Source organism: Grampus griseus (assembly GCF_964374135.1).
Source record: "Grampus griseus genome assembly, chromosome: 12".
Classification (NCBI taxonomy): Eukaryota; Metazoa; Chordata; class Mammalia; order Artiodactyla; family Delphinidae; genus Grampus; species Grampus griseus.
This window is the reverse complement of record NC_139006.1, coordinates 72,282,929-72,304,099: the sequence shown is the minus strand read 5'-3', so window position 1 is coordinate 72,304,099 and position 21,171 is coordinate 72,282,929. Positions and strand designations below refer to the sequence as shown.

At 44.9% G+C, this 21,171-nt stretch overlaps 1 protein-coding gene across 1 annotated transcript in view; it reads left to right on the top strand.

Moving 5' to 3' along the window:
• The window catches only part of ATP8B1 (ATPase phospholipid transporting 8B1), a 113,103-nt gene that overhangs the window by 54,955 nt on the left and 36,977 nt on the right, over positions 1-21,171 (top strand). Inside the window, exons 3-6 of the mRNA XM_082668149.1 lie at positions 15,247-15,344; positions 17,094-17,207; positions 18,738-18,836; positions 18,950-19,011. Coding sequence (XP_082524275.1) covers positions 15,247-15,344; positions 17,094-17,207; positions 18,738-18,836; positions 18,950-19,011 — 373 coding nt within the window. The remainder of the gene's footprint in view (positions 1-15,246; positions 15,345-17,093; positions 17,208-18,737; positions 18,837-18,949; positions 19,012-21,171) is intronic.

The window sequence follows — 21,171 nt, the reverse complement described above, 5'->3', positions numbered from 1 at the left end:
GCTCTGTCAGTTAACTCTCCCCTCTTTCCGCGCTGGCTGGCTTACAAATACACTCACCGCTTGTCCTACAGCAAACTCTTACCCGGATCCTGCTTTCTGCCTCTGGCTGCTGTCCTGTCTCCTGTTCTCATGCCTAAGCTTCTGAAAACCCATTTCTCTACCATCACATCCACCCGTTCCCCCGGTCCTTCCCCTCTGTGGGTTGCCCCACCTCCCTGTGGGACACATTGTCTTAAAGATCACCAAGAACCCCAGTGCCAAGTCCAGTGAGCTTTTTGTCAACCATTCTCTTCCTACCTCTGTTTGCTCTGAAGCGCTTGACCTTTTTGAAAGTCTCTCCTTCAGTATACGCTGGCCTCCTTGGCAGGTGATGACACATTCTCGTCTCAGTACTCCTCCTGTTTCTCCTTCCTCTGGCTACTCTTCCTTCCACCCTTAAAATGTTCCCATTCCAGGTCATCCTTTGTTCTCTGTCTACAGGCCTGCCTTTGGCAAGCGAATCCCCTTTACTCCACTTCATGTACCGCATCTCCGTACATGACCCCGAGAGGCAGTGTGCGCGGTGGTGAAGAGGGAGGATGCTGGGCACGGGCTGTGTGGATTTCAGCCTTGGCGTCACCACTTTCTGGCTGTGTAACCTTGAGGAAAGGACTTCCTCTCTCTCTACCTCAGTGTCCCCATCTGTAAAACGGACATGATATGAGTACCTACTTCATTGGGTGGTTGTGAGGATTAAGTCAGAAAACAAATGTAAAGGAATGAGAACAGTTTCAGGCATGCAGTAAATACTCTATAAATATTAGCTGTTATCACTCCCACCCGTCATCTCCTCTCTCATCTTTCCATCGTCAGATCTTCTTGACCCTTCCACTTCCTTCTGGGATATTCAGATTCCCCTGGACCACCCCCCAGGCTGAAGCTGCTGAGTCACTCATTTTAATGGATCCTTCCGTCCCCACATCTACGCAGAGTGAATGGGTGGATGGATGGAGAGGAGAGATGGATGGGCTGAAGAACAGTTAATTTCCCAGCAGTGAGTTTGCCCACATATTTAAGGAGAGTTCTGGTGATTCAGTGTCATCCCTGCCTCTGCCATCTTATAAACCTTTCCTGTTAGTACAAGCTTCTCCAGCCTTCTCTTTTTTTTGCAAATCTGTGGGCAGTTATGCTGACCCCACCCTCAGGCTTTTCTAGGCTCCAGTGGGTTCTCAGATAAAACCTTAGACTGGGTCTCCGATAGTTCAGCACACCTGCGGGGGGGCGGGGGCAAGGCATAAGAGTCTTCATACAGAGAAGACAGCTGTAGTTATGGAAAAGTCCACCCACGCACACACAGAGCGACAGGAACAAAGCTAAAGTTTGCAAAAAATGTCTCGCTCATGCAGTGACTTGGTCTTTTAATGGATTGACCTATGGTTCAGTTCCAAGAGCTGTGACAAAAGAATCTGCCCTGGATGGGGGTCAGGGAAAGCTTCCTTGTGGAAAGGCATGCCCATGCTGTCAAGTGACAGATGAAGAAGAGTTAATTAGGGGCGGGGAGAGGAAGGACCCTCCCGAATAGGGGACCACATCCAGAGGCTCTGTGGCAGGAGGGAGGGTGGCGTGCCTGTGGCACGGGGAGGAGCTGGACTGCAGCCTGGGGGAACGAAGATGTTCTGAGCAGAGGATTAGTAATCTCACTCCCGTCCATTTCAGCACCCATCACACTGTAACTTAGAAACGACTGGTTTCTATTTTATGCTGATTGTACATTACCCATCTTCCAGCTAAAGCTGTAAGTGCTCCAAGGACCCAAGGTCCAATCTGTCTTATTCTGAGCTGGTGTCAGGGCAGCAGGCGTGGGGGGCATTTGTCATAGAGGCTTGGTGGGTGTTGGTGACTGACAGCATCGGAGGCTTCAACAGAGATATGAATAGGGAACCAGGTGAGCGCTTCAGAGGCCTTCCCTGGTCAAGGAAGGCTTCCTGGAGGTGAGGACCCCTGCGCTGAGTCCTGAATAAGTGTGAGAGGCAAATTGGTCCCCGTGGTCTCAGGGGCAGGGCCTACCAGGCCGACGCAGCATGAAGGAAAGCCCCAAGGGGCTGAGAGTTCAGGGAACTTGGAGTGATTCTTGGAGCTCAGTGATGGAGTGGGGCAGTGGCCGTGCTGAAGAGTTTGGCCCCTTTCCTGAGGGCCTCAGGGAGCCATGCCAGCAGTTTAGGCTGAAAGGAACACAGCTGAGAGTGCAGCAGCGGTCTCCTCCCATCACAGCTGCTCCGTAGCTATGTTTCCTCCTCTCAGTCCGATCTCCATGGTGGCAAAAGACGGCACTGCACTGGGATCTGATTCCATCTCCTTTCCTTGGCGGCTCAGGCCCGTGTGATTGGGCCCCATCTTCCTCTCCCGGCCGAGCTGGCTGGCTGGCTGCCTGCAACTTGCAGGCTTATTCACACATCCCATTCACCCTGTTCTACGCTCAGTCCCTGGTTCAAGCAAGTCTTTGCCTCCTCCACGACTTTCCATCCACTCTTCCCCACGACCAGAGCAGCCCCCTTCTCTGTGGCCATCTCCTTCTCACCCTTCAGGGCTTGATATAGGCATCCCTTCCTTAAAGAAGCCTTCTCTGACCCCCAGCCTGGAGCAGACCCCTGTTGTCTGGTCTCAGAGCCCCTTGCACTTTCCTTCATACCCTGCGGGCATTAATGATTATGTCCTTGGATGACTGTGTGAAGTAGGGATGAAGCTTCCCCAGTAGACGGTTGGCTTCATGAGAATTGAGGCCGTATCTGTTCCATCAGAGCACGTAATAGACACTCAATAAATATACACTGGGTACATACATTTGTTTAGAAATCCTACATTGGCAGCAGTGGGGAGAAGGGAGTAGATAATAATCTAAGTGAGGATCAAAACCAAGATGGCCAGGATGCAGAGAAGGGAACAGATCATGACATATGTTAGGGATTTGACATTCACAAATCCCATTAGATGGGAGGGTCAAGGGCAAAGGATGCCTGAGGAATAATTTCTGGCTTAGCTGCCCACCACCCCGCCCTACACCCAGTGGATATTCCAGTTATCTATTGCTACATAAAACACAATCTCAACTTACTGGCATAAAATGACCATTTCACAATGTTCACAGATTCTCTGAGTCAGGAATTCAGATAGGACACAGCAGAGATGACTTGTTTCTGCTCTAAGATATCTGGGCCCTCAGCTATGGAGATAAACAGCTGAGGTGACTGGGGCCTGGAATCATCTGGAAGCTTCTTTACTTCTATGTCTGGCATCTGAGCTGGTAACTCAAAGGCTCAACTGGGTCTTTCAGTGGGAGCACCTCCACGTGGCTGGGCTTCTCCCAGCATAACGCTGGGCTGCCATGGGAGCATTCTAGAGGGACCATCTGGAGAACCAGTGTCCCAAGACATCAGAGTAGAAGCTGGTCACAGAATTCATGCAGCATCCCTTGTGCTACCTGCTCTTGGTTACAGAAGAGTCACTAAGGCCAGCCTTGATTCAAGGGAAAGGAAATTAGACACCTCTTCTTGGTGGAGGGGTAACAAGGTCACGTTGCAGGATTGGAGATACTGTTGCAGCTGCCTTTAGAAGGTGCCTTCTGCCTCAGTGAATAACAGAGCTGTTTGTGGGGATAAGTAGTGGTGGGGGGAGCCCCTTGTAGGTCAAGGAGAGGGTGGTGGTTTTGAACTTGACCAGTTTGGGATAGTTGTAGGAATTCCACTTGTGTTGCTGGGTAGCTGGCAGCTTAGAAATATAGGATGAAGTAAGAAATGACCAAGAATGGTGCAGCATCGTCCCTGGGAACCGTTAGAATTTTAAATTCCTAAGCGTGCGGTAATAGCGCTGAACTTTAGTTCCCAGACTGGGTATTCTCAGGGAGAGGTGAGTTCAGTTTTAGGAGAGGAGCCCCTCCATAAGCACACAGGCACCCCCCGCCCCCGACCCTGGGCTCCTGGAGTACACATTTGCCCAGTTTGCATACCGTCTGTGCTTGTGAAGTTAGCAAAGACATGCGGCTGATGTCCAGGAGAACTGAATAATTCTGATTCTACAGCTTTGGAATTGGAGATGATTCAGACAGAGGCTTTAGTGTCATTTATCTTTTTGTTTTTTGTTGAAAGCCAAATAATACTGTGAGGAAGATTGTACAGGCGATGCTAAACCACTTGCAGGACCACTTCTAGGCACCTCTGAAGCACATGCCTGCAAGCAGCTGGCAGGCTAGGCACGCACCTCTCTCTCTCCTTGAGAGCCCACCCGCAAAGACCTGTCTTCTTGACGGGGTTGGGTGGCTCTCTGTGCTTGAAAATATAAAACTGCATTTGTTTAAAAAATCTTCTCCAACTCAGAATTTCATTGATCAAAATCCTGTTCAGGGGCGAAATGATCATTGGTCGACAGTATTTAAGGTGGAATGTTTAATCGTTAAGGCTTAAAGATATCACCACAAGAGCATCAGAACACAGAGAGGAAGTTCTCTCTTAGAGCATACATTCGGACCAGATGTGGCATCAACAAAACAAGGGCAGCTAGATCGCTGGTGCACGTGATATCTTCAGATAAAAGTACAGAATTAAGGGCGTTCATCTTTAGAGCGTCCATGAATTTTTATCTGGAATCAAAAAACAGATTAAGCTAGTCCATTAAAATACGGAAATCCTAGGGAATCCAGGAAACATGCTGAGGAGCTCTGTTTTCCACTTAATTTGATGCATTTGGAATTTTTGACCCACACCCCATGTGGAGATTCTACCTTGGCTGCTTATTTTCTTTCTCTAATCAGCCATAAACTTCCTTCCACTACAGCAGCCTTAAGAACACCGCAGGAACTGGTGGCTTGTAAACGAAAGGCTGTGTGGGGTGTTCCTGGCTGAGTGATTTGTAATGACGGAGCGGGTGTTGAGACTGCGTTGTCTCACTTCATAGAACTTGCTTTGAGCAATGTCATTGATGACTGAACCTCAAGTGAGAAGCTCTTTTGCTCATGGACACCCAACTCAGCTGTTGCTTTCCTGGTGCCACTTTGGAACCTGAGTCTCTAAAGCAGGTGTTTAATGATAGAAGTCACCTTAGGAGGACACTAACTAGGGTTTTTTAAAACATATATATAAATTTATTTATTATTTTTGGCTGCGTTGGGTCTTCGTTGCTACGCATGGGCTTTCTCTAGTTGTGGCGAGTGGGGGCTCCTCTTTGTTGCGGTGCGCGGGCTTCTCATTGCGGTGGCTTCTCTTGTTGCGGAGCACGGGCTCTAGGCACGCGGGCTTCAGTAGTTGTGGCACGTGGGCTCAGTAGTTGTGGCTCGCGGGCTCTAGAGCACAGGCTCAGTAACTGTGGCACACGGGCTTAGTTGCTCCGCGTCATGTGGGATCTTCCCGGACCAGGGATTGAACCCGCGTCCCCTGCATTGGCAGGCGGATTCTTAACCACTGTGCCACCAGGGAAGTCCCTAACTCTAGGGGGTTTTAATCCTGCTGATGCATTAGAATCACATGGGGAGCTTTTAAAACTCCATAGGTGCCTGGACTCAGCTCCTGGAGGCGCTGATACAGTAGGTCTGGAGTGAGGCAAGGGGAGAATTCCACCAGGTTCAACCTCACATTACAGAATAGTCCATCTAATCCACTAGTGCACCTGCTCTTCAAGCAAGGTCTACCAGTTGGCCTCACGAGGGTTCTGATTAAATGTAGAACCTTGGGCTCTTCCCAGATCAGCCAATCAGAATCTATTAACAAAGACCCCAGGTGATTAGTAGGCACATTCAAGTTTGGAAAGCACCATGAGAATAAAGATTTCAATGAGGAGAGGGGCATTTATTTTAAAATCTAAAGTCCTACCTTGCTCATACCCTGCAGTGTATTGCTTCAGTGACAAGGTGTGCTGTAAGGAGGGTTTGTCACCCTCAGATGGATGTGATGGAGGCAGGAGAAAGGCTGGGAAATGCTGCTCTTGAACAGTGGATAGCAGCCTTGCCTGCAGATTAGGGTCACCTGAGACCTTTGCTGGGTTCACCCCAGTCTAATGCAAAAATCCCTGGGGGTGGAGCCCTGAGCATCTGGATAAAAGCCCGGATTCCAGTAGAATCAAGAGCAGCTCATCCCATTTCAAGGTGCATAGGAATTCATTGGGGATCTTGTGAAAATGCCCTTCTGGTGCCAGGTCTGGAGCATGACCTGAAATTGTGCATTTCTAACTGGATGTCAGGTGATACACCTGGTCCACACCTTGAGTAGCAAGTGTGAACAAGAGTGAAGTTGTGTGTTTTTTCTTTTCTTTCCACAAGCAAACAGCAGCATTTGGCCTTTTGCTTTGCCTTCAGTCTATCAGTTTTTGAGTTTCTTTTTTTCTTTTACTTGGTGGTGGGAATGGGGAGCAACAGAGCTGAATGCTACAAACACCACACAGTCAAGCAGATAAACTCGATAAAATCTCGACTCTAGCCTCTTACCTGCCCATACTTCGTGCCTTTCCCATTTTCTCAAAAGCTTTTCAAACTGTCACCGCTCTCCGGAGGGTGCTTCGTAAGTCAAGAAACTCAAAGCTGTTCAAACCCTCGCTTATCCTTCTCTGCCCCTCACCTTGAAGCCATCCCGCCTGCTCTATGCTCCCCTACCATCAGCCATCCCCTCTCTTCCTGTTTCCTAACGCCCTCTCTCCTGGCCCCTTCAGTCTCCCCCTCCTAAAAAACACCTCCTGATGAGCCCAACTCCCCTTTAGTCTCGCATCCAGAAGAAATGTATTTCAGTCAGGTCACCAGTGTGGTTTTGTGATCACCAAATCATTGGGCATCTATGCCCTTTCTTACCGGGCAGCTCGCTACTTGCCCCTCCTGTTCTGCCTCCGTACTCCCTTCCTGTGTAATCCATTCACTCTCATGATTTCAACTAACGTCTGAGTGTTGAGGACCTTCAAATCTGTGTCTTTGACCTGAACCTCAGCCTGGAGTTCCAGCTTGGTTTCTACAGCTCCTGGATGGACGTTTCCACCCTTGTGTCCTATGGGGGTCTTCAGTTCACCAGATCTGAAAATGCATTGTCCCCCCAACTAGATGGATACCTCTTAAGTTCTCTAGCTCGTCTGTGGCACCTCTCTTCATCCAGTCACCCAAAGTAGGATCCTGGGGTCACTTTTTTCTTATTTTTTTTTTTTTAATTTATATATATTTTTATTGAAGTATATAGTTGATCTACAGTGTTTCAGCCATACAGCAAAGTGATTCCGATATATATGTATACATATTATTTTTCAGATTCTTTTCCATTATAAGTTATTATAATACAAGTTATTGAATATGGTTCCCTGTGCTATACAGTTGGTCCTTGTTGGTTATCTATTTTATATATAGTAGTGTGTATCTGCTAATCCCAAATTCCCAATTTATCCCTCCCTCACATTTCCCCTTTGATAACCACAGGTTTGTCTCTATGTCTATGAGTCTACTTCTGTCTAGTAAATAAGTTCATTTGTATCATTTTTTTAGATTCCACATTGAAGTGATATCATATGCTGTTTGTCTTTCTCCTGATTTCATTTTTATTCCCCATTCTTTCTTGCCCCCATTCAGTCAGCTGTCCTATAGCTCTTGAATCTGTCTTCTCCCCATTTCTGTCCCCTTAGCCCTGGGTCAGGCTCTCATCAACTCTCCCTTCCATGACTGAAGTTGTCTTCTGCCTTTAGACTTCTTCCCTTCAAAGGTATCCTGTGCACTGCTCCTACTGTGACCCGGGCAAACCACGGTCTGGCCGTGCCACTCCCATCCTGAAGCCCCCGGTGGATGTCCCCTGCCCTCTGCTTGCCATACCAGGCCCACTCAATCCACTGGCTCTCAGCTCATCTCCTGTCCTTCCTGTGGTCCCCTGACACCCAGCTCTTCACATATGAACCCAGGCCCGGCTGTTTTCTGCCTTTGTGCTTTGGCCACTGCGGTTGTATTTATGCCTGGAATGCCCTTCGCCCCTCTCCTCTCGCTGTACAGGCATGATCTGGGGGTAGCTTTTAAGAGTCCGCTCAAGAGGTACCTCTTCCAAAAAGGTACCTCTTGACGCCACCATAGCCTGGCCGGATTCACTGCTGCTGCTTAGAATTCCTGTCCTGCCAAGGGCTTCCTCTTTCCTTACATTTTCTTCCACATTATACATTGTCTTCACTCCTGTATGTGTTTAGGTATCTCTCCCGCCTACCATGGAGAGACAGTGGGCTCCTCAAGGTAGGGATTGTGTCTGATGGAGAGATGGTTTCCATTGAAATGAGCTCTAGTTCTACCTTATTTTGCTTTTTGTTTTTTTTTAAATTGAAGTATAGTTGATTTACAGTGTTGTGTTAATTTCTGCTGTACAGCAGTGACTCAGTTACACATACATACGTGTGTGTATGTGTGTGTGTGTATGTATATATATACTTTTTTGTATTCTTTTCCATTATGGTTTATCTCAGGATACTGAATATAGTTCCCTGTGCTATACAGTAGGACCCTGTTGTTTATCCCTTCTATATGTAATAGTTTGCATCTGCTAACCCCTAGTTCTACCTTATTTTAAATTAGTGGTTCTCAAACTTGAGTGTGTGTGCGGATCACCGGGGGAGGCTTGTGAAAACACTTTGTTGGGCCCATGCCTGGAAGTTCTGATATGACAGTTCTGCGGTAGTGCCTGAGAACTGGCATTTTTAACAAGTTCTCAGGTGATGCTGCTGCCACTGGTCTGGAGCCCTCACTCTGTGAACCACTGCTACAAGACATGTCATGGTTACAGCTGACCTGTGTTTTCTCCATCTATATGTTCTAGAGACTATGAGTGTACATAGCGGTAGAGCCTAATCTAGGAAGACCAGAATCCCAAGAGACCAGGGGGAGGAACTTTACTTTCCCAGGCAGGGTTGATCTCATGATTTGTTAAATCTCACCTTCTGTTCTACCCCTTGTGGCCTGTTGATGGTTCTGGACCCAGGTTAGAATGGAAGGACCCAGCGCATATATAGCTCAGTGACCGATATGCATTCGTGACCTGAGAGAGGTAGAGCCCCTCCTGGCAGCAGGGCTGGGTGTGGACAGGACACACTTTTCTCAATACCATCTGCTTCCACCTCCAACTTGACTCGCTCCAGGTCATGTCCAACCAGAGCCCCCAGGAGAACTTGGCCTGGCTCGCTGTTGGGTCATTGTTCCTCTCATTCACCTGTTCTCAGTTCTGGCCGTTGTCAGCATCCTGGGCTAGTTCCCTTCTGTCACTACTTTTTTTTTTTTTTTTTTTGCGGTACGCGGGCCTCTCACTGTTGTGGCCTCTCCCGTTGCGGAGCACAGGCTCCGGACGCGCAGGCTCAGCAGCCGTGGCTCATGGGCCCAGCCGCTCCACGGCATGGGGGATCTTCCCAGACCAGGGCACGAACCCGAGTCCCCTGCATCAGCAGGCGAACTCCCAACCACTGCGCCACCAGGGAAGCCCTGTCACTACTTTTATTCTTGCCTCTTTTTTGATCTACTTTTCCTGTATTTTGAAATACTGAAAAGTGCATAGAAAACAAATACATAGTTTAACAGATCATTATTAAGTGAGCACATGTGTAAGTACCACCCAGGTCCAGCACAGGAAATTGCTGGGGCCCCTGAAGCCCCACCCGAGTCTGTCCTGCCCACCCCTTCCTGCTCCCTCCTCAGAAGTAACCTCCGTCCTCATTTTTATCGTAATAACTCCCTTGATTTCCTTTATGGTTTTACCACCTACATATATATCCCTAAACACTGCAGTTTAGTTTTACATGTTTCAAACTTTGTGTATAAATGGAATCAGACACTTGGAATGATTTGGAATGGAATACAGTATGTATTTGTGTGTGTGTGTGTGTGTGTGGCTTTATTCTGAGATATTTTTAATATTTACTCATTGTTGAATGTAGATGTGGTTTTTACCTGTGACTGCATAGGTTTCCATCTTTTCCTGTCTTCACTTGATTTATTCCCACCCACCATCCCACTGCCTTTAGAATAATATTTTTTAAAAATATTAAACATAATGGCATAATGACCATAAGAAAGTCAAGCAACTTACATATTTGATTTATATGTAAACCTATAAAGGGAAGGAATTGAACTGCAAACCTATTTTTTTCCAAAGGTGATACATGCACATAGAGCTGATGATAAAAGGGTACAGGATGAAAATGAAGGCTCCCTCCCTGCCTCTTCTGTGTCCCAGCCCTGCAGTTTCCTTTCCCAGAAAGAAGCTGCTGTTACCAATTCCTCGTATGTCCTTCTGGAGATAAACACACACTCCTTGCGCAAAGAACACTTACAAACATGAACCCTTATATACCCACAGATACACATACACGTGATCACATGTGTGCAAGTGTGTGTGCATGCATGCGTTCCTAGTGTGCATTCATCCTGCATGTCACATCACTTAAAGCATGGTAGATACTCCCTGCTTTTATCACTTAGTGTAATTTGAAGATATCAGTACACATCAAGGTACCTCATTCTTTTTTGCAGACCACGTAGGCTGTCACTGTGTAGGTGTTTAGCCAGGTGCTCTTGGTGGTATTTAGGTTGTTTCTAATCTTTCTGATAAACAGGGATGCATTGAATAGCCCTGAGATATGTTGTTTCTTTATCCAAGAGTATATATACACTCACTCAGCGCGTGTGTCTGTGTTAAAGTTTGATAGATATGGCCAAATTGCTCTCCGCAGAGACCAACTAAGAGGGCCTGTTTATTTTGCCATTATATGATAAAAATGGGCACGTAACTGAAGAATTGTACTTCTTTTTTGATGAACTTGAGTATCTTTTCATGTATTTAAGAGCCCTTGAATTTCCCTGTGTATGAATGGTCTATTTGTCCTTTACCCATTTCTCTCTTGGGTTGTTTGTCTTTTTCTTTTCTGACACTAAACTTTTGATTGTTTAACTCTGCTAGTTTGCTGCAGCTTGTACCAACCAATGCAACTTTTTGGTTGCAGAGTTGTCTATAAATCAAGAGTTCAGAATCAGCTGTGAGAGGATGAGAGGCCAGGCGAAGCTGACTTTCTTTGCTGGATGGTGATGGTCAAAGGACTTGGTGACCCGGGGAGCACCCAACATCATGTAGCCATATTTGCATACATTAAATACATGTTTACCAGATGATTTTTGAGCCACAGCTGGCTGATGGTAAATGCAACATGCATTGATGATTTTATCAGGCACAACCTTTGTTAGCTGATTTCTCTCTATCTTTTAACCAAAGGGTTATATGGTGAAGGTGAATTTTTTGCTGGTTAGTGTATTACTTCTTCTCTTTTCTTGGTCAATATTTCCATTCTAGAAAATGGGTCAAGGTTCCTACTTTTTCTATGAATTAGCCTTGTGGTCCAAGTGTCCGGTAAGGTTCTCTGTTTTAATTGGGTACCTAGTAAATGTTTGATCAAAACCACAGATCTCCAAGTGTCATTTTGCTACCTTTCCTAAAGGCATGTGCTTTAGCACGGCATTTCTCACTCCATATTAATAGGTGTTCTGTGATTGTTAAAAAGGTGCCTGTGGTCACATTAATTTTGAAAAGATTAAATTAAATAAAATTAAATGTTTCTTTACTACAGGACTTCTCAGAGCCTTTAATACACCCGTGGGTCTATTGCATATCCAAGGGAGGGATGTAGGCTGCTGTGTTTTGCTGTGTAGGCTGCTGTGTATTTGACCACAGAACACGTTTCACTTACTTTATGGTCTCTGATTGAAATATTCCTCAAGCAATTAGCGTCAAACTCAGGAAATTATCAGGAAAAGGAACCAATTTCTTTGCCTGCTGATTTGTCTGAATTAGGCCAAACAAGGAACCTTGTTAGAAATAGGGTTACTGATTACTTGACTGCAATCAGGTTTCTGAAATTAACTACAAATGCTTCTGTGGTTAAGCTCAGTATATTGTAGACGAAGACACTAGTTACTTTCTCCAAGCTCCCCAACGTGTTATTCAAACTGTAAAATTAAGAGACCAAGGTCATTTCTAGCAGACCCTTCACTGCCCCTACTTGAGGTCAGATACTACCCTCTATCTGAGGCATCCAATTCAAACTGGGCTGGGGAATGAGGGGGTTGTGCTGAGACAGAGGAACCACTGGCTGGAGGACTTAATTATGAAGCAAATTTAAAGGGCCGCAAGGGGGACGAAGAATCCAGCTCATTAACAGGGCAGCTTATTCTTCCCTCTTGAGTATTTCTGAGATTGATTTTTATCCCTTCTCATTGGTCTTTTCTCCCTTCTCGAGGAATCTTGTCTGTTTTTCTTCTCAACCTTCCTGAATTTTTGAACGGCAGTTCTCAGAGGTATTCTAGAACACTCGTGACCAGGGATGTGTTACAAGTCATCTGGGAGCCAAATTAAACCTTTAAAAATTTGCAAGTTGGGCTTCCCTGGTGGCGCAGTGGTTGAGAGTCCGCCTGCCGATGCAGGGGACATGGGTTCGTGCCCCGGTCTGGGAAGATCCCACATGCTGTGGAGCAACTGGACCCCTGAGCCATGGCCGCTGAGCCTGCGCGTCTAGAGCCTGTGCTCCGCAACGGGAGAGGCCAAAACAGTGAGAGGCCTGCATATGCAAAAAAAAAAAAAAAAAAAAAATTTGCAAGTTACCATAAAATAGAATGGATTCAAGATTACCCTGTAAAATATCTTTTTTTAACCTACTTTCATTTCGATCTCCTTTTTCAGTCGAAAAGAAATGTTCTGATTGCACACATTCTAACAGCCCTCAGGAGCTGTCGTGTAGTTCCATTTAAATTTTCCCTTTTGATAATATCGCATGTAAGCTAAAAAGATGCTTAGAACATTTCCATTTGTCATGACATAACAGTTATGATTACCCAATGAATGGCAGTCCAAATGATGCAAGAGAAATTTTCAATAATGGTATAGTGGTTTTTAAAAAGTCATAAGGTTAATTATTTGCTTTCTTCAGTAGTCCGCAATTGTTCCTTTTGCAGTATTATACGTACTTTCTTGGAAGTAAAAGTCTGGAAAGTGAATCATTAAAAAATGAAATATGGGGCTTCCCTGGTGGCGCAGTGGTTGAGAGTCTGCCTGCCGATGCAGGGGACGCAGGTTCGTGCCCCGGTCCGGGAGGATCCCACGTGCCGTGGAACGACTGGGCCCGTGAGCCATGGCCACTGAGCCTGCGCGTCCGGAGCCTGTGCTCTGCAGCGGGAGAGGCCACAACAGTGAGAGGCCCGTGTACCGCAAAAAAACAAACAAACAAAAAAAGAAATATGTTTTTTTCTAGAGCATATTTAAGTTTTTATAATTGTAGTCATAAGATTGATAATCTTATAATCCTTTACTTGTAAATGTTCTTTAATATAATCCCATCTCCAAAAAGAGTGTCTCACGAGTTGTTGATCCCCCTTCTGTGTCAGTTTGCAGAAGAAGGAGCTCATCAAGACCTGGTTCATGGAGGCCCTGGTGGCCTAGTGGTTAGGATTTGGAGCTTTCACTGCGGAGGCCTGGGTTCGACCCCTGGTCCGGCAATCATCCCACGTGCCACACAGTGTGGCCAAAATACAAAAAAAATTTTTTTAATTAAAAAAAGAGTAATGTGGGGAAAAAAAAACCACCTGGTTCACCCACTCTCGTGTGTGTCACACAAGGGAAGTTCATCTCACGTGCATGTTCAAACACACAGTCAGTGGGGGACCTTATGCCAAAAAGGTGCTTCCTGAACTTTTCTTCCTAAGTTATAATATCCTTGTCTTGAGCTTTCATAGCGGTGACAACTCATGCCTTCCTGTTAGGAGAAGAAGCACAGCCTGATATTGGGTAACAGTGGAAAGGTTGACCCTATACTGATAAGTGACCGCCCCCACCCCCAAGTCTGCTCACTAACAAGGCAGTTCTCATGGTGGTTTGTAGCATAAATCACAAAAGAAAGTCCAGTCAGTAGAGCAAGGTGGATGGAGAGGTTGGCTTGGGGGTCAGACTGCCAGACTTTGAATTCTGATTCTCCCCCTGAATCCTGTCTCTGCCTCCGTTTCCTCAGCTGTAAAACTGACATATTAACTAACTACTTGGCATGATGCCTGGCACCTACTAAGCACTGAACAAATGTTCCCTTTAGAGCCATATATCATGCGACAGTAGAAGTCAAGAGCGGATGGGCAAAGACAGAACAGGTGGGTGGAAATTTCTTCCCTACAACTGTAGCCTGACTGCCAGGCTACTCATCTCTAGGTTGAAGGTCCCTTTGGCTGAAATTTCCATTAGGAGCTGGACTCCACCATTGAGATGGAAAGGAATCAGGCTAGAGATAAACTGTATCTCACTGTTTGTGAACTTTACCTTTCCTGTCCATTCAGAAGGTCGGCAAGCATGTCCTCGGAGGGTCCTCCCAGCCTGTCACAGGTTTTATGGGAACCTATCGCCTGAGAGTTGTTCCCTTTGGCAACAGAGAAGCCGAGGGCTTTCTAAAGTTCCCTGGAATTAGAACTGGCGTTTGAGTGGTAGATGTGACATTAAGTGCATGGAATGAACTTAGAAAGACAGCAGCAGATGCTGGCCATCAGGATAAAGCCATGCACAGCCCCGATCTATGATCACGACTCAAAAGTGTTGAATTCGTCGGCGATACCCTTTTTCTTTGATTTATTCATTCGCTAAGTATGTAATGGGTTATACATCTTACAGACCAAGTAAATGAGTTTGAAGTAATCATTTAGCTGTCACTTTGTAGAGCTCTGGGATTTTTGTTCGGGCCATGTTTAAATGAGGATTTCTCTTTTAGAATTGAATGTTGTATGGACAGTGGGTCAAGTTACAACATGGTCATTGGTTTGCTCAGGCTGCCCTAACAAAGTACCATAAACTGGGCGGCTTGAACAGCAGATATTTTTTGTCTCACAGTTCTGGAGGCTAGAAGTCTGTGATCAAAGTGTTGTGGTGTTGATTCCTTTTGAGGGCTGTGAGGGAAATATCTGTTCCAGGCCTCTTTCTCCTTGGCTTGTAAGTGGCTGTCTTCTCCCTGTGGCTTCACACTGTCTTCCCTCTATGGGTATCTCTGTCCCAATTTTCTTTTGTCCTAAAGTCATATTGGATTAGGGTCCACTCTAATGACCCCACTTTAACTTAATTGTATCTGCAGTGACTATTTCCAAATAAGGTCATATTCTGAGGTACAGGATGGGGGTTAGGGCTTCAATGCGTGAATCTAGGAAGGACATAATTCAACCCATAGCAACCTACGAATTTTCAACTTGATGGACTTTTTTCTCTTTCTTTTTTAAAGATTGTACATGGCAAGTCAAAGCAAATGATCGAAGCTTCCACGAACAACCTCATTTTATGAACACAAAGTTCTTTTGTATTAAGGAGAGCAAATATGCGGTAAGTTGATTTTAACTTCCTAAATTAATTTTAGTAAAAGCCAGTTTTTCCCAGTAGCCATCATGCTTACTGGCTTCGTGTGGTACCTGCCTTCCAGGTAACCCCTGGCCTGGGGCTACTGATAATCATCATTAGTTCTCTAGATGTCATTTTTGAAATTGAAGTCTAGTTGATTTACAGTGTTGTGTTAATTTCTGCTGAACAACGAAGTGATTCAGTTTTATATATATATATATATATATATATATATATATATATATATATATATATATATATATATATATATACACACACACACACACACACATTCTTTTAAAAGTTCTTTTCCATTGTGGTTTATCACAGGATATTGACTATAGTTCCCTGTGCTATACAGTAGGACCTTGTTGTTTATCCATCCTATATATAATAGTTTGAATCTGCTAACCCCAAACTCTCACTCCATTCCCCTTGGCAACCACAAGTCTGTTCTCTAGGTCTGTGAGTCTGTTTCTGTTTCATAGACAGGTTCATTTGTATCATATTTTAGATTCCTAGAATGTCATTTTTATTCATCCCACTAAGATTAACTACCTTAAGGGTGTGTGGGGGTGGCTTAAAACAAAACAAAATTGTGTAGATTGAAATTTCCTCTCTGTGTGTACAAAGCTCTTTTAAAAATATTTTATAAAAGAATCTACAGTAATATCACAGAAGCCTTGTTTTTGACAGTAATAAGAATTTGAAAGGAATCTTAGTAACTTATTTCCCCCTCCTCTGCCTGTGATGGATTTAGAGACTTTGAAGATATTTTCACCTCAAAAATGCTTATTGTCATTGAAATATAAAGAACCCCCACTACGTCTGGGCTGAAATGTTTGTCTGTTAGATCCCTAGGACTGCTCTAATGAAGTGCTACCACTCGGGTGGTTTAAGTCAACAGAAATTTATTCTCTTACGATTCAAGGGGCCAGGAGTCTAACATCAAGGTGTCAGCAAGGTTGGTTCCTTCTGGAGCATCTGAGGGAGAATCTGTTCCAAACGTCTCCTGTGGCTTCTGGCTGACACTCCGTGGTGTTCCTTGGCCTGTAGACGCAGCACTCCAATCTCTCTGCCTCTGTCTCCACATGGCCTCCCTGTGTGTTTCTGTGTCTTTGCCCAATTTTTCTCTACTAAGGCCAGCAGTCATTGGATTAGGGCCACCTTAATCCAGCATGACTTCACTGTAACCTGATTACATCTGCAAATACTATATTTCCAAATAAGATGACCATCGCAGGTATCGGGGTGAGGACTTGAGCATATCTTTTGGGGCACACAGCTCAGCCACACCCGTCTCTTTTTCTCACACAGCCTCCATCCCTCTTACTCACACAGCCTCCATCCCTCTTAAGTAAAAGAACGTTCCTTTCCCCCCCATGTTGATGTCTCCTATTTTCTTCCCATCTTTGCCCCATTTTCAAGGAGGCTTCTAAGGGGTCAGGGGACCCAACAGCAGGATCCATTTGGTCACAGCCAGATTTGCCACAGAGACCTTTGAGGTGAAATGTCTGCATCTTGTTACTGTCTCTGACATAAGCCTCCAAGGGGTCATTTTGAGACCCAGTTAGAAGTAAAAGCTTAAAGGAAATCTCAGTATCTTTCTGACGACTTATGTCCTTGGTCCCTGTAGGCCACAGGGCTTAGTGATTTTTGCAGGTGTATATACATTGTGACGCTGTGATAAGTGTGTGGCATTGTTTAGAATGACTTTCTCATTTTTTCCAACAGACTAATGCAATTAAAACATACAAGTATAATGCGTTTACCTTTCTACCAATGAATTTGTTTGAGCAGTTTAAGAGAGCAGCCAATTTCTATTTCCTGGTCCTTCTTATCTTACAGGTAATGCCCTTTGATATCTTAAATCTGTTTTGAATTATGGTGACTTAATAACATTCAGGTTGTTATTGTTTAAGTTGCATATAAAATGTGAATAATCTTGAAAGTTTTCTATACGGACATCTGCGTTCTGCACGTAAGGGAAAGTGCCTTATAGACAACGAGCTCAACAGTGCTAAATGAACAGGGAATGGGAGCAAATGGAAATGTTATTTTAATTCTGTATTTTAAAAAATTCAATTTCCTACTGATGTCAGTGGTAAAACTGGTTTCCCTGAAGTGAGTCAAGTTAAAATCTTCACTTTGTAAAATAATCGTACCTTAAAATTAAATCCATTTTTTCATGGTTGGCCTTTATTTTTTTATTTAGATGCCAAAATATTGATTTTTATTAGTATTTTGGTCATAATTCTCAAATTATTTTTGTGAACTAGTTTTACACTACTGGAAAGGCCTAATTTTTTCCTGAGGTTTTTTGTTGTTGTTGTTTTTTATCCTAATCGTGGCAAGGAATTCACGTATCTGGATAGCAAAGTGCTACCTTCCCTTTACTTCCTTCTAGATGGAAAAGGGGAGTTCCGCATATTGACAATAATGTGGGAAATGAGCTTTCTCTCTTCTAACCATCCCCTAATTATCTTTTCTGAAGGTACAGTGATGCAGATTAGGGAACTAGTAATAGCCCTAGGCAGCCCTTTCCTTGCACTGTTACTTCACTTAATTCTTGTGCTCGTTAAGTACTATCATAACCTTCAATTTGCAGAGAAGAACTGAAGGCTGGTGAGGCAGAGGAACTTGCTTCAAGTCCTATCACCCTACGTGGCGAGGCTGGGTAGGACTTGGATCCAGGAGTTTGACTCCAAAGCTTGTCATTTTAACCACTACATGATGTGGCCTGACGATCAATAGGATGGTTGCAAGAGGTCTTTACTTGCTTCCCAATCTTTTATTCCAACTTGATGGCCATCTTGATGGATGCGAGGCTTCCTGCAAGGCCACCCTCTTTCTTGGCTAGACGGATAGCAAGGACCATGAAGGAAGCACTTTCTTCTAATGGTCCCATAGATGCCCCACCCAATCCAGAGCCAGCCACTATCTACTGCCGTTTTTGCCTCCATCACGGGACCCTCAGAGACCACTGCTGAGCAACCAGCAGCGTAGAGCCTGCTGTATGCAGTCCCTAAAAGTTAAGGGACTGCTTCCCCCTGGGACCCTACAGTGCCTGCCCGTAGTTAATTATGACTTTCACAAAAGGTCTGGAGCATTTCTCTCTTAGATATCATGTTACAGAGCTTCCTTGGTGTCCAGTGAAAGCCATAATGAGACCAGGAGCCACTGTCCTCTGGGCTGTGTCCCAGGAGACCAGAAGTGAGAGAGAGACAGAGAGAGAGAGAGAGAGAGAGAGAGAGAGGCACGAGAAAGGTTAGCTGGGTGCTTAGCCTTAGAATCAACAAGCTTAGAGTCAGCAGTTGCCTGTAGGTTAGCTGTGCCTTCCTGGGCACACTCGTACGCCTTCTTTTTTATCTCTTTCAGGCAATCCCTCAAATCACGACCCTGGCGTGGTATACCACCCTGGTGCCCTTGCTGGTGGTGCTGGGCATCACGGCCATCAAAGACCTCGTGGACGATGTGGTAAGGATTTTTTCCGCAGCTTCCTCCTCACTGCTGCAAGCATATTTTCAAGTGGCATTAATACTTGGCATTTTGAGATTATTAAAATAACCTTTCCCATCCCTCCTCTCAAGGCTCGCCATAAAATGGACAACGAAATCAACAATAGGACGTGTGAAGTCATTAAGGATGGCAGGTACCATGCTTTTCTCAATGTGTGACTTTCTTCCAAGGATGTGTTGTACAAATACATCTGGAAACATCCTTAGAGATAACTATTTGAACTTGAAAGTCTATCAGTGCATGAACGTTTTCCTTATAAAGGCCTCTCTTCACTTCCTAAGACAAAGCTATACCCAAGTTGGGGTCCAGGCGGTTGCCCGATGGGGCTCTGTGTCCTCGGCACTCCTGTGTTTACACTCATCCTGGAGTGTGCCGCTTCATCTCTGCTCTTCCCAAACTTATGCTGCCCAGGGCTTTGCCCAGATGACCTGACACCCTTCCTGACTCCCCAGCTACAGTGATTTCTTCCTTCACTGTTTTTTTTTTTAAATAAATTTATTTATTTAGATATTTATTTATTTCGTTGCTGCGCATGGGCTTTCTCTAGTTGAGATGAGCGGGGGCTACTCTTCGTTGCGGTGCGCAGGCTTCTCATTGCGTTGGCTTGTCTTTGTTGCGGAGCACGGGCTCTAGGTGCGCGGGCTTCAGTAGTTGTGGCTCATGGGCTCAGTAGTTGTGGCACACGGGCTCAATAGTTGTGGCACGCGGGCTCAGTAGTTGTTACTCACGGGCTCTACAGCGCAGGCTCAGTAGTTGTGGCACACGGGCTTAGTTGCTCCGCAGCATGTGGGATCTTCCCGGACCAGGGCTCGAACCCGTGTCCCCTGCATTGGCAGGCGGATTCTTAACCACTGCGCCACCGGGGAAGTCCCTCACTGTGTTTTCAGAGCGTTTTGTTTTCATCTTTCTTATTAGGATCTGAATTTCATTAGAATTATTTGTGTGGAAGTCTCATCTCTCTGGGACTCTGAGTTTCTTGGGGAGACTGCACCTGGTGGTATTTGTTTTTGTGTCCGCCTGAGCACCCAGCGCACAGAACGTGCTCCTCAATGTTTGCTAAAGTAATGTAGTCAGTGGTGACCCACGTGCCAACTCAGGGACCAGTGGTGAGTCGTTTTTTGAGCAAGAGCTTCCAGGCAGAACTACAAATTCAAGTGCTAAAAATAGCGACTAAGGCCCAATTCAAAGACGTTTCGTGTGTCAACACTGAGGAAAACAACCCGAGGTATAGCCACACTTCAGGGGTGTCTACTTTGAATATAGACTATTTTAATCTATAAATATGTTTAGATGCTTTTTTTCCCTTCCAAATAAATAGATTCTGTTCCAAAGGTTAACTTTCAAGTCACTTAGAATCACTGTCGTGGATGGTGGTGAGATTCACAGCCAGAGCCCCGTGTAGCCCACAGCCCGGCCGACTACACTGGTAAAGAGTAGCTCTGAGTAGCCTTGAACTGGGGTTAGGACTGCATATAGGCATGACTGTGGCCCCGACAGCCCAGGTATGGGGACTTGGGCATCCGTGGGGCAAAGTGACAGGAGTCTCCCAAGGGGAAACTGGACATCACAGTGGAAGAGTCAAACGGAATTGCTTCTAATACCCCTGAAGAGCCGTGGCAAGAAGGTGCTTAACTTATTCATTTATAATTGAGACCCACACGCAAATTGTTAATTGACCATTTCAGAAATATTAAAATGTAAACTAACTACCATTCCTCTTAGTGAAAGATAAGCCAGGTTAAGAAAAATCTTGAGATTAAAAATTGTGTATTACATTCTTGTAAAATTGGGGAAACTGAGGTATAAGCGTATATTTTAAATGTACCTTAAATCTCCAGGTCTCTTTTATCCATAAATTAATGGGAGGACCAATATAGTAATGGATTTCTGTCTCCAAAACAATTAAGGATATTAGTTGTGGTAGGTTCATAATATCTGTTAGGGATATCTTTTCTATAATGAAAACCTTTAAAACAAACAACAGGCAGACCTTACTTTATTGCATTTTGCATTATTGCGCTTCACAAATACTGCATTTTTTTAACAAATTGAAGGTTTGTGGCAACCCTGCGTCAAGCAAGCTGCTGTATTTCCAACAGCATTTGCTCATTTCGTGTCTCTGTCACATTTTGGTAATTCTTGAAATATTTCAAACTTAATCATTATTATTTTTTTGTTATGGTGATCTGTGATCAGTGATCTTTGATGTTGCTTTTGCAAAAAGATTGCAACTCACTGAAGGCTCAGATGACAGAGTTTTTTAGCAATAGAGTATTTTTAAAGAATGTATGTA